Raw genomic sequence first — 11379 nt, forward strand, 5'->3', positions numbered from 1 at the left:
CTTGCTGTGTAGCCCCAGATAAGCCACCTTCCCCCTCTGTTTTCCCAACTATAAAACAAAGGAATTTGGATTAGCTGACACCTAAGGGCTATCCAGGCTCACTGTCCAGCTGCTCTCAGTTCATGCCAACTTCAGAGAATGGAAGGGCGCCAGGCACTCTGCAAAAGCTCCAACTGGGCCAGGAAAAGAGTCAGGGGATGGAGATGAGGTGGGTGCAAGGGCAGCAGGAATAGGAGCCAGGAGAGACAGAAGCCAAGAGCCATGAGATGGGAGCAACTATTATGAACCATACTTGACATTTATGGAGCAAATAATAAGTCCTATGGAACACTCACCATGTAGGGTTTATCTCATATTTTCATCTAGATTGAGGCCAAATATGTTCTTTCTCATCTCAGGGGTACCAAATGAGCAAATCTAATGGGTTAGGCTCAATCTAGACTCTGGCCTCCCAGTCCCCACAAACAGACACAGGGCAGGGGCCAAGGCGACACGTGGGGAGTCTCTGGCAAGGCCCCACCCACGCCCAACCCCTCAGCAGGTGTGTCAACTGAGCCATGTGCACAAGCAGCAGCATATCTCTTGTGCTGAGTATCTATCTGTGTACACAAACGTGCATCCCCCCTCTCGGTATGCTAACACCAACCTGCACACACATGCACATATTGGGGACATGGCAGACAGGTCCTCCGCCACAGCCCCAGCCCTCCTATGCTGGCTCTTGCCTGGAACCCGGTGCTAATACTCATGGTCCTGAGAGCAAGGACTGAAGCAGGGACAGGACATAATTAGTTTGCCACAGGAGCACCAGTACACAGGCACTGTTATGTGAGGACACTATCCTCTAAGACTATGACCCTCATGCCCCGGTCAGCAGAAACCCCATGCAGGACAGAAGGAACTGGTGCCTCTGCACCAGAGTGGTGCAAACCGACCCCCCTCCTTCTCCCAAACCTCCTTGGCCCCAGAGCTCAGCTCACGTTGCTCACCTCCCTCTCAACCCCCAGCCTGCCCCACCTGCCGTCCTCAGGTCATGAACCCTCTGCAAGCTGGGCTGTACAGAGCTCAAGTGGGGAAGGAAGGCTGTTTCAGGGGGAGGGCATGCCAGCTCTGGCTCAGAGCCCTTCACACCTTCAGAAGGAAGGGGATGGCTGGGGTGGCAGAGGGGCCAGCAGAAGCAGCCCCAGGCCTCGCTGTTCTCTATGGCTTTTTATTCCTATGTGATTCTACTGCTCACTCATATAGGGATTGGAGCCGTGGCGCACGGCGGGGACGGCCAGCGGAGGGCTTGGATCCTGAGCAAGGGAGGTCCAAGGAGGGCCGGGACAGAGGCCCATCCTTTTCTCAGAACAGGCAGCTGGCCTGGCCACGGGAGCCCTCCTGTTGCTTTCTTCCCCACAGGCCCTTTCCTTGCTGTTGTAGTAGAGGGAAGGGTGGGGGACTGCTGGACCCCATCGCTGCTCTGGCCCACCATCCCAGCAGTGTAGACCCCCATAGCAAGGCTGGTACCAGGAACAGGACTGTCCCCAGAGGAGTGGCTGAAGGAACTGGGGGTATTCAGCTTGGGAAAAGGGCTGCCACAAGGAAACAAGATCCAGTGTCGTATGGGGTTGGGGTGGCCCCTAGATAGAGGGCAGCTCAATCAAAGGTTTGGTCTGTGGCTAAGGGCTGTCCAAAGCAGGAGGGATGACCCTGGTGGGAGGTAGTAAGCAGGCACCCTTGAGGCACATGGCAGAGACCGGAGACCAGGGCAGGGATGCCACTGGGAAGTCAATGGTGGATGGGTAGCCATTCCCTCCCAGACTCCATGGACTACAGTCCTTAGGCCTGTCATCCCTGGGGTCTCTGCTCACCCTGATTGAGTGTGTGGGGAGCCAGGCTTAACCCTCCCAGGCTGAAGTGTGTTGTGCAGAGGGTGTGGGGAACTCTTCCTATCAGGTCTGGGTGCTGTGGCTGCAACCCCACCCACGCCCTCCCAGAAGCTCCCTAAAAGTCCTTGCTCTGAGGGAAGATGCACTGAGACTCCATAGAGTGGTCCTTTTTATTTTCGGTCCTTCTTGTTTCACCAACAGAATAGAACAGGCTCAGGAGCTCAGCAATGGGAATACCGGGACAGCGAACTGGCCAACAGAATTGTCCTGGTCCTCAGGGGTACCTGCTGCCAAGGCTGAACATAGGAGTGGACGAGAAACACCATGCCACTCTGGTTGGGGGAATGGACATGAAGCAGAGGCTCTGGGTGGGAGGTACAAGGGCCAACCATGCAGCCAGGGCCAAGAAAAGGGGGCCCTAAGGCCTGATGAGGCCCTAGGGACCAACCCTGGTCTGCTCTGGGACCCTGTGCTATAGGCTTCCTCTGGACTCCCAAAACATGACCTATGCCATCACCGCGGCTGCAGGAACAGGAAGTGGACATCCATGACATTGGTGCCTGTCAGCCCTGTGTACAGCAGGTGGGCCCCACCCTGGAAACGGTGGAAGAAGGTATGTGAGTCATTGTGGGCTAGGAAGGTGGCCACATCCAGGCCCTCAGCAGTGGCCTGCTTGGCAAGCTCAGGCGTAACCCAGGCCCCGGCTGCCTCTGTGGGTCCATCCTTCCCATCAGTGCCACCACTCAAGAACAGCACATCAATAGGCCCCAGTGGCCACTGTCCCAGCTCTGCTCCAACACGCAGTGCCAATTCCTGATTCCGACCACCCTTGCCCGAGCCCTGCAACTGCACTGTGGGCTCGCCACCAGCCAGCAGGCAGATGGGGCCCTTAGCCCCCGCCACGGCCTCCAGAGCCTCCTTCAGCTGCAGGTCTGGTAGCTGGAGTGCGGCCGCCTGTTCATGAAGTGCATCCTCCACAGAGGTTCCAGTGCCGAATGGAATGAGGTGGGCTCCAGCCACTTGGGCCAGCAGCCCGTAGAACTTGGCCACACTTTTCACGTCACCCTGCATGGCTGCACTCAGCACCACTGCCTGGTATCCCAGCGCCTCAGCCTGCCGCCGGGCCTCGGCCAGTGCGAGCGCATTGGAGCCAATGATCACATTGAGGACATGACCACAGGTGTGTGGCCCATGAGGGTCAGAGTCAGCCCGAGCCAGCACAGTTTTCACAGAACGTGGCAGGGCAGCACGGAGGCCATAGCGGTTAAGGATGTGCAGGCAATCTTGCACATTGTGGACGCTGGCCACGGTGGGGCCACTGGCAATCACCTCCACAGGGTCTCCCACCACATCTGACAGAATCAGGCTTACCACCTGGGAAGAGGTTGAAGATGCAAGGCTTAGTCCTGCCTGGCCCTCACCCCAGAGCTGAGGACAAAATGCCTCTTCCCACCATACCCCTTCCTGTATATCCACACACCTTACACCACCTGGTGCATTTCCTCGCCCATTTCTAACCCCTCTCAGTGGGTGTGCAGAACACCTGGCCATGTGGACGCACCCTCACCCCCTCTGATGGCCCTGTGAACTGCATACCAGGTCCCTGCCAATCTGTATGCTATTTTAGGCTTTCATCAACTGGACACATGTGGGCCTGGCTCCACCAACCCAGGGCTGCCTGGGTAAGAAGTGATTCACACACCTGGGCAGGGTAGGCAGCCTGAGCCAGCCCCCCACCCTTGAGCTGGGACAGGGCCTTCCGGATGGTGTTCAGCTCCTGGATGGTGGCTCCACGGGCTGCCAGCAGCTTGGTGAGTGTCTGCTTCTCCTCCAGTGTGACAGGTGGAATGGGGGCAGGCAGCAGGGCAGAGCCCCCACCTGCAGACAGAGTGAGGACTTCAGGCATAAGGGACAGCAAAGAAACTCCTCACCCAGGAATGCAGGTGGGCAGTGAACACATTAGGAAGGGGTAGGGGGCCAGGAAGGTGGGATTAGAGTGTTCCTATATGGACATGCTGAGCACCTGAGGTTGTGCCCTGCCTTAGAATAACCCAGGTCTCAGCAGGCACTGGAAGAATTATTCCTTAAGATCTTGGACTCGGGGGCAGATGGAGGGAGGCAGAGGACCAAGGAGAGGGCTCCAGGGAGGCTGGAAACCTGGGTTCTAGTCTCAGGTGATATCAGTACAGACAGCAGCAACAGCAGTGACATTTTCCTTGCAAGACTCTGAGTTAGGTGCTCCCTGTGTGCCCTCTCCTGGTCTGCCAAGAGGTCAGTCGAGGGGAGGACCTCACAGGGGAGGCCAGACAACTGGCCCAGGGCCATCTAGGAGTCAGCCATCCAGGCTCCTCAGTACCTCACTTGCTCTGTGACCCTGGGGGCTCAGACCAATGGTTTCTTGCCGACCTAATATTCCCCCACCCAACTATCCTGAGCCAGTCTGGAACCCACACCTGAGATGAGCACGAGCAGCAGGTCATCAGCTGTCAGACCTTCAGCCACCTGCCGGATAGCTAATGCAGCCCGCAGTGAGTCACGGTCCGGCAGGTTGTCCTCCGCACCCTCAAACACCTGGATACGGCTGTGTGGCTTCAGTAGCATCTCCCTGAGGGGAGAGAGAACAGAGAGTAAGAGATGAGGTGGGCTCCTCTCCTCCCATCTAATTTCCCAGCTGTACAGGTGAGAGGGGCATGAACAAGAATGCCTGCTGACACCCATCCTGGAACCAAGCCAGACCCAGTAGAAAAGGGAAGCTGGTGAGGAAGGGAGGCCCCAATCTAGCCTGAGTCTGGGCTTAGGTTTCCCTCCAGATGGCCAGTGGGGAGCAGCCCCCCAAAGCTCCTTACTGCTTGCCACTGCACTCTATGGCAGCACGGATCCCCTTGGGAACGCTGATCACTCCCTGCACCAGGTGCTGGCCCAGTAGCTCCTCAGCTGCAGCTGCCATGCCCAGCACGGCCTTGCCGAAGCCCACCAGATAGAGGTTTTGTCGCAGTTGAAAGCTCCGATCTCGCACCTTCAGCTGCCCACTGCCAGGGTCCAAGGACAGTGCCCGGTGCATCATGGGGCCAGGCAGCACGGCACCAACAGTGCTCTCAAACAGCTTCCGAGCCTGCTCTGCCAAGGCCATGCCACTGGCCAGCCGTGCCCCTGGGCCCCCCCAGAGGAGTGGGCGTGATGGGGCTCGGGCCAAGCGGGACAGGACCTGCAGGGCTACAGCCATGCCCTACTGCTTTCAGCTCCACCTGGCACCCATGGCCACCTAGGGGGAAGAAAGCACTTGTGAGGCAGTTGCAAGGCTAGAGAAGGGAGCCCCCGAGGGCTCAGGAATAGTGGTTCCCACAGCTGCTGCTGCAAGAATGGACCATCTGCCAGTCCTGGGAGACTTCCTGAGGCCCACAGCTGCCGGATCTCACTCCAGTCCTTGGAGCCCAGGCCTGCCACCCAGCCATGTCCTCCTCTTCTGCAGGCCACACACTGGCCCCCTGGATGCTCTGCCTGCAGTCCAAAGGTCCTGTTAGCTGGGCCCTCCTCCTAGGTCAACCACTTTGAGAGTTAATCATTCACAGAGTGAGCAATTCCTATCAGTGGTTTCCTGCCCCGCCCCTTCTCCACCCCTTCACCCAAGGGCAACACCCCTTTCTGGCACTACTTCCTTGCCTCTTCACCACTTCTGTTGCCAGGAGGCTGCTGGCTGTCCCTCCAACTGACCCAAGCCTGCTGACCTCCAGCCTGCTCTATTTCTATCTTTTTTTTTTTATCCTCAACCGAGGACATTTTTCCATTTTTTGTACAAATAGAGTGGGAGGGAGAGAGAGGAAGGGAGAGAGAGAGAGAAACATTGATGTGAAGGGACATATCGAGTGGCTGCCACCCGCACGACCAACCAGGGCCGGGGACAAACTGCAACTGAAGTACGTGCCCTTAGCGGGAACCGAACCCGGGTCTCTCCGGACCGCAGGCTGACGCTCTAACCACTGAGCCAAACTGGCCAGGGCGAGCCTGCTCTATTTCATTAGCTTATCGGTCTGTGTGGGGAGGCTATGGGCTTGACAGGGCACTGACAGGCCCAGAACACATCCTCAAGGCATACAACTTGAGAACTCCCAGCACTCAGGGCCACGCCAACAAGAGGTTCAATTTCAAATCAGAAGTGGCAGCAGAGTCTGGCTCATAGTAGAACCTCAGGGAGGTCCCTAGATACCACACAAGGGGTACCAGATGTACCAGGGGATCCAATCTGCAGGACAGAAAAAGACGCCCTTCCACCTACATGGCTGGCCAGACCCACCCCTGCCAATAGCATGTCTTTTGGCTCCCACATAACAAAACAAGTCTTGGGTCACACCACCCATAGGCGTGAGAGCCAAGTGGCTAGAGCAGGCAAAGGCCAGGCTCCCATAGCTGAGCCCAAATAATCATTTTCTCCATGGGGGCAGGGTAAAGGCTAAAGAAGCCTTGAGGTGAAGGTCAGGAGGCTGTAGAGTTTAGGGACAAAAAATTCCCCAAAGAGCTTATCTCTAAAAGGCATCTACTTTAATAAATGCCCACCATAAATGCTGCCAGTTGACTGCAGCAGCAAATGTGGGGCAGAGCAGGGGAAGGAGGCTGGGAATCAGGCTCCAGCTCTATCACTGGTTTTCTGAGTGACTAGGAAGGCTCCATTTCTCTCACTGGGCCTCATCTGCAAAATGAGAAGTGGGATAAGATTAAGACTAAGGCTTTCCTCTTGAAACACCTGGGCTCTCTGAAGCTGTCCACTGTCAACACTGAAAACCTGGACTCCAAACACCCTTTTATCCCACACTCAAAAAACCCGGCAACTTCTAGCCCTCAGCCACTTAGCCTACTGATTTTCAGCTTTCTCATAGGCACTGACACTGTTCGAGCCCAGTTGTGAAAGGGAACACAGAGTACCACCATGAGGACTCTGAAAATGGGCCCAGCTTTTGCAGGGTGTTCCTGAGGCTGACCCCCATTAGGCTTAGAGTTAAAAGTATCTTTGCATCTAGCAATAGCTGATTTTGACAGCCTAGGTGAACTTTGTACTATTACTCAGATGGACACAGGCCTAGAAGATCCAGCTTTGCTACTGGACAGCAGAGCCAGGGGCAGGAGGGCACTCAAAGTGAATGTTGCCAGGGAAAATACAGGAGGTCCAGTTAAATTTGAAGTTCACGTAAATGAGGAAATTTTTTCTTAGCAAACACTCAACATTATTTCAGGTATTCAATATAGTGATTAGGAATTGTTTGAATATATGGATCTATGGATGTCCCATAGAATGTTTGGGACACTCCTATACTGAAATATTATTTGTTGTTTATCTGAGATGCAAATTTAACCGGAGGTCCTGTATTTTTAATTGCTAAACCCAACATTTCTAATCAGGACACCTTCTCAAACTCCCAGGTTCTACAGCGCGAAACCTGGATTCCGAAAAGATCCCGTGACTCCTCCTCACCGCCAGATGGGGCTGGAGCCACTTCTGGCCTTCGCCGGCTTGCACAGGCCCCGGAAGTGACGCCATCCTTGCCCGGGGCTGAAGGACTTTACGAGGGAATCGGCTGCTGCGTAATGTTCAGTGGTAACCCGCGAAAAAAGAGCCCGCTGCCGCCCGGACCCGCTGTGGCCCGGCCCAAGGACTGTTTCCGCACGTCCTCGCGGCCCAGACTCACCCACAGTCTCCAACAGCGGCTTCCAGCGCTGGAGACCGGAAGTACCCGCGGTGGGCGGAGCGGAATCCGGAAGTGTGGGGTGGGTGGGGCGGGGTCGCGGTGCCAGGTGTGAATTGGTGTTGGGAAGGACGCGGTAGCAGCCGGAGCGCGGACTGGGGTTTTGGCTTCGCCCAGACCGCCAGGAAACCCGGAAGGTCACTTTGCACGCCGGCTTCTTCATCCCTGCAGTGGTGGTAGTCATTCCGGTCTCGCTGATTGCTGTCCTCCGTGCCCTCCTTTATCCTGCACTATGTAATCACTCAGCAAATACATTCCAAGCTCCTGTTAGGTGCCAGGCACTGTACCTAGCGAACGGGCCGAGAATCACTGCTGCCCCACAACCCACCCGTTCCGGAGCCAGACTGTCCTCGCCCCTCCCCACCGCTGCAGTCCCACGTAATTCATTGGTAGTCCCCTCCCTCTTCCCCTTGGGCAACCAAATAACGGCTCTGACTCAGCCAGAGTTCAGTTCCGTGATCCTGGAACACACAAGCTGCGTGTGAACACGAACGACCCTGGGCCTCCCTCACTGCCCCCGCTCTCACCCTGTGCTCGCGCTGAGCAGGGCTTGATGCCTTACACATTCCAAAGCCACTGAAGGGTACACTAGTTTTACTCATGTTTTCTTGGGGAGATGGAGGAGGGAGTCACATGACAAATGACAGAACAGACTTCCTAAAAATCCTAAAACATATTTCTCAGACCCATTCCCTTTAGCAGCTGCCATATCTCTCCATAGGTCTCCAAACCATGCTCTGCTTTTGTCCTGAGCTCCTCCTCCCCGCTTCCTAGCTGTCTCCTTGGATTTTCTTTTCCTTTGTAATAGAGGGCCTTTTGTTCCCCATCAACTGCTCCTAAATGCTTCTCCACCCCATCATCCAAACAAAGGGATCTTAAGGAGGAGTTGCCTTCTTTATTATTTTTAAATTACAGTTTACATTCAGTATTATTTTGAGTTAGTTTCAGGTGTACAGCATAGTGGTTAGACAATCATTTGCTTTTCAAAGTATTCCCCTTTGAAATATTTTCAAAATATTTCCAGTACCCACCTGGCACCATTGTTGTGGTGTGACAGAGTCAAAGAAAGACCACTAGAGAATTGAAGTCCAAATAAGAGCTGTTTATTAGCCGGCCAGCGTCTGATTCCGAACACCCCTGTGACAGAGTCTTTGGAATCAGCCTTGATATGCTTTATTACATGCCTTTTATACCTTATAGCAAAAGTTTAGTGATTTAAGAAAATAGGATCTTCTTGATATAATGCCCAGGGCTACAACAATGCTGTATAGAATTAGTTTGCCTTTCGGATAACAGGAACACCCAGGCATTTCAAGGTACATTGGGTCACACTTAGCCTCGAGCTGCACAAACACAATGCAAGCCCAATTCCTTGAGATTGTGGGGGAGGTTGAGTCTCTGACTTAAGATCTCCAGGCTCCGTGGACTCTGTCAGAAAACATAGCTGGCTTCCAACGATTTCTTGGTTCAGGGAGTCTACAAAACAAGTTCAGCTAGAGGGCACACAGTGACTTTCCCAATCATCAATTATGGAGCTATAAACAAGTCAGCACAATAATTTACCAGTCATCAATTATGGGATTATAAACATGCCAGCACACCATACATAGTTATTACAATATTATTTACTATATTCCCTATGTTGTACTTTACATTCCTGGATCTGCCTTTTTTAGATTTGGGGAGATTTTAAATACTTAAAATTTTAGTCTGTCCTTGCTTACAGTAAGCTGTCTTCATTCATGCATGTATTCACTCCTCCACCATTCATCAGACATTTCCTGAGTGTCTTCAATGTGGGCCAAATGCTCTTGCTGCAGCAAAGAGTAAGAAGTGCTTCTTTCAAATGGGAAACGTACTCTGCCTTTGTAATTACATTCCCACATTGCTGAGAGGAGTGTAAATCTGAGTACCTCTCCAATTATTTAGTGCCAGAGACTCATACACAGACACTGTGCCAGTGCTGTTCTGTCCTACTGTAAGCAGGAGACTAATTGTACCCATTGTTTAACCTCCCACTGCCCCCTACAGCTACTCACAAGATGCATTTAACAACAGCAGATGATTTAGATGCCTAGTGGACTGTGAGCCTCTGGAATGTGATGACTTGGTCTAATTCGTATTTGTATTTGTACTGCCTTGCATAGGAACAGGCACAAATAGAAACTGGAATTTCTTCTTTTTTTTAATGAATTGAGACAACAGTGAAGTGCTCAGCTACAAACTGCTGCAGACCCTAGGTGGAAAGAATTTTACAAAAAGAAAAAGAGATGGTGGTGAATGAAAGTAGAAGGCTTCATTAAGTGGTGGGATTTAGGTCTAAGAAAACAACTCAGCTCATCAGAATAATATGATATGTGGGTATGAATATGTCTATAGTCTCTTTTTTTTTAAGATCCTCACCTGAGGATATGTTTAGATTGAGGAAGGGAGAGAGAGAGAGAGAGAAAGAAACATTGATTGGTTGCCTCCTGTACGCCCCCTGACTGGGAATTGAACTTGCAACCTTTTGGTGTACAGGGATGATGCTCTAACCAACTGAGCCACCCAGCCAGGGCTGTCTACAGTCTTTTCAAGAGCACTTTGACAGTAAATATCAACATCAAAAATATGACATGCAATTTTGGTCCAGGGAAATAACTGAATATGTGGACAAAGATGGTATAGGAGAGGGAAGAATATTTTCCTTTACAGCCTTAGGTTCAGTGGCTGAGGCCCTATGAATTAAACTGACAGAAGGCAGATTAACAGGAGAAGAAGGTTTATTTTATATACATTTGGGGGTGGGGGGGTGAGCTCATAGAAATGAAGTGAGAACTCCAAAGAAGCCATCAGGCCTGAGAGCTTATATACCATTTTTAACAAAGAGCGATAAATTATGAAGACAGAACAAGACAGACGGTCTGAGCTTCTAGGGGTAGGACATTGTGGGAAAATAAATATATGGGGGAAACTAAAGGAAGATAAGGGTTGCTGTAGTAAGATTTGTTTGTACTGATTCATCTTGGCATTGGCTTCCTGTCTCCTGGTGCTGGGATGGGAAAATTTCTCATGGAAAATTTGTGTCCTGATTTTAGGTAGAAATGAGGAGAGCAGGGAGCCCTTTGTGTGTCTGCTGTCTCTCAGATGCCTTCAGTTTAAAATAATCCTTATGCCAAAGTGGCATATTTTGGGTGATACTCTGAACCCCTTCAGTGGATATGAAGAGATATTCATCCCAGAGATTTTCTGAGTATAAAGCAATCTAAATATCCATTGATAAGAGAATTTATGCAAATAAGTTTATAATACATCTAAACATAATAATATTAAGGCAGTATACATGTTATTTTTTGAGATGCTATTTTATGACTAAAGGAAACCATGGCAAGGCCATTTAAGTAAATTATAAGCTTTCCCCATTCAAGCAAGCTGAATTACATATATTCTACTGGGGAGAATTTACTGAATTTATTTATTCAAGTTAAGCTTTAATTTAAATGTTCCCTTTGAGAGCAAAGGTGTTGTGGGGTGATGTTGGATAGTCAGTGACCAGGGGAAGGTGGCAATAGTGGCACCCATCTCTACTAACAGTGCTGACTCTGAGAACTCACTATGGATAAAGTACTTGGTCCCTGGAAATCTGAAACCTACCCACCCTTCCTAGTTCCAGGGGTCCTCAGGGTGGTGAATGGTGCTCTGTGTTGGGCTTTTGGACCTGGAACTTCACTATAAATAAATCCTGCTTATCAAAGAAGCTGATCACACATGATGTGCAGCCATTTGAGGTTTCA

The 11379-nt window shown here is 51.8% G+C and overlaps 1 protein-coding gene across 1 annotated transcript; it reads right to left on the reverse strand.

Annotated features, from left to right (window-relative positions):
- Nucleotides 1–2040: 2040 nt before the first annotated feature.
- GLYCTK (glycerate kinase) lies at nucleotides 2041–5134 on the reverse strand. Its single transcript, XM_036267066.1, has 4 exons — nucleotides 4718–5134; nucleotides 4325–4476; nucleotides 3574–3749; nucleotides 2041–3245 (listed from the first exon to the last, which is right to left on the reverse strand). The coding sequence occupies exons 1-4, from the start codon at nucleotides 5092–5094 to the stop codon at nucleotides 2385–2387; spliced, it is 1566 nt and encodes a 521-aa protein (XP_036122959.1). The 5' UTR covers nucleotides 5095–5134; the 3' UTR covers nucleotides 2041–2384.
- Nucleotides 5135–11379: the final 6245 nt, after the last annotated feature.

Source organism: Molossus molossus, unplaced genomic scaffold, assembly GCF_014108415.1.
Source record: "Molossus molossus isolate mMolMol1 unplaced genomic scaffold, mMolMol1.p scaffold_m16_p_18, whole genome shotgun sequence".
In the NCBI taxonomy this organism is placed as follows: domain Eukaryota; kingdom Metazoa; phylum Chordata; class Mammalia; order Chiroptera; family Molossidae; genus Molossus; species Molossus molossus.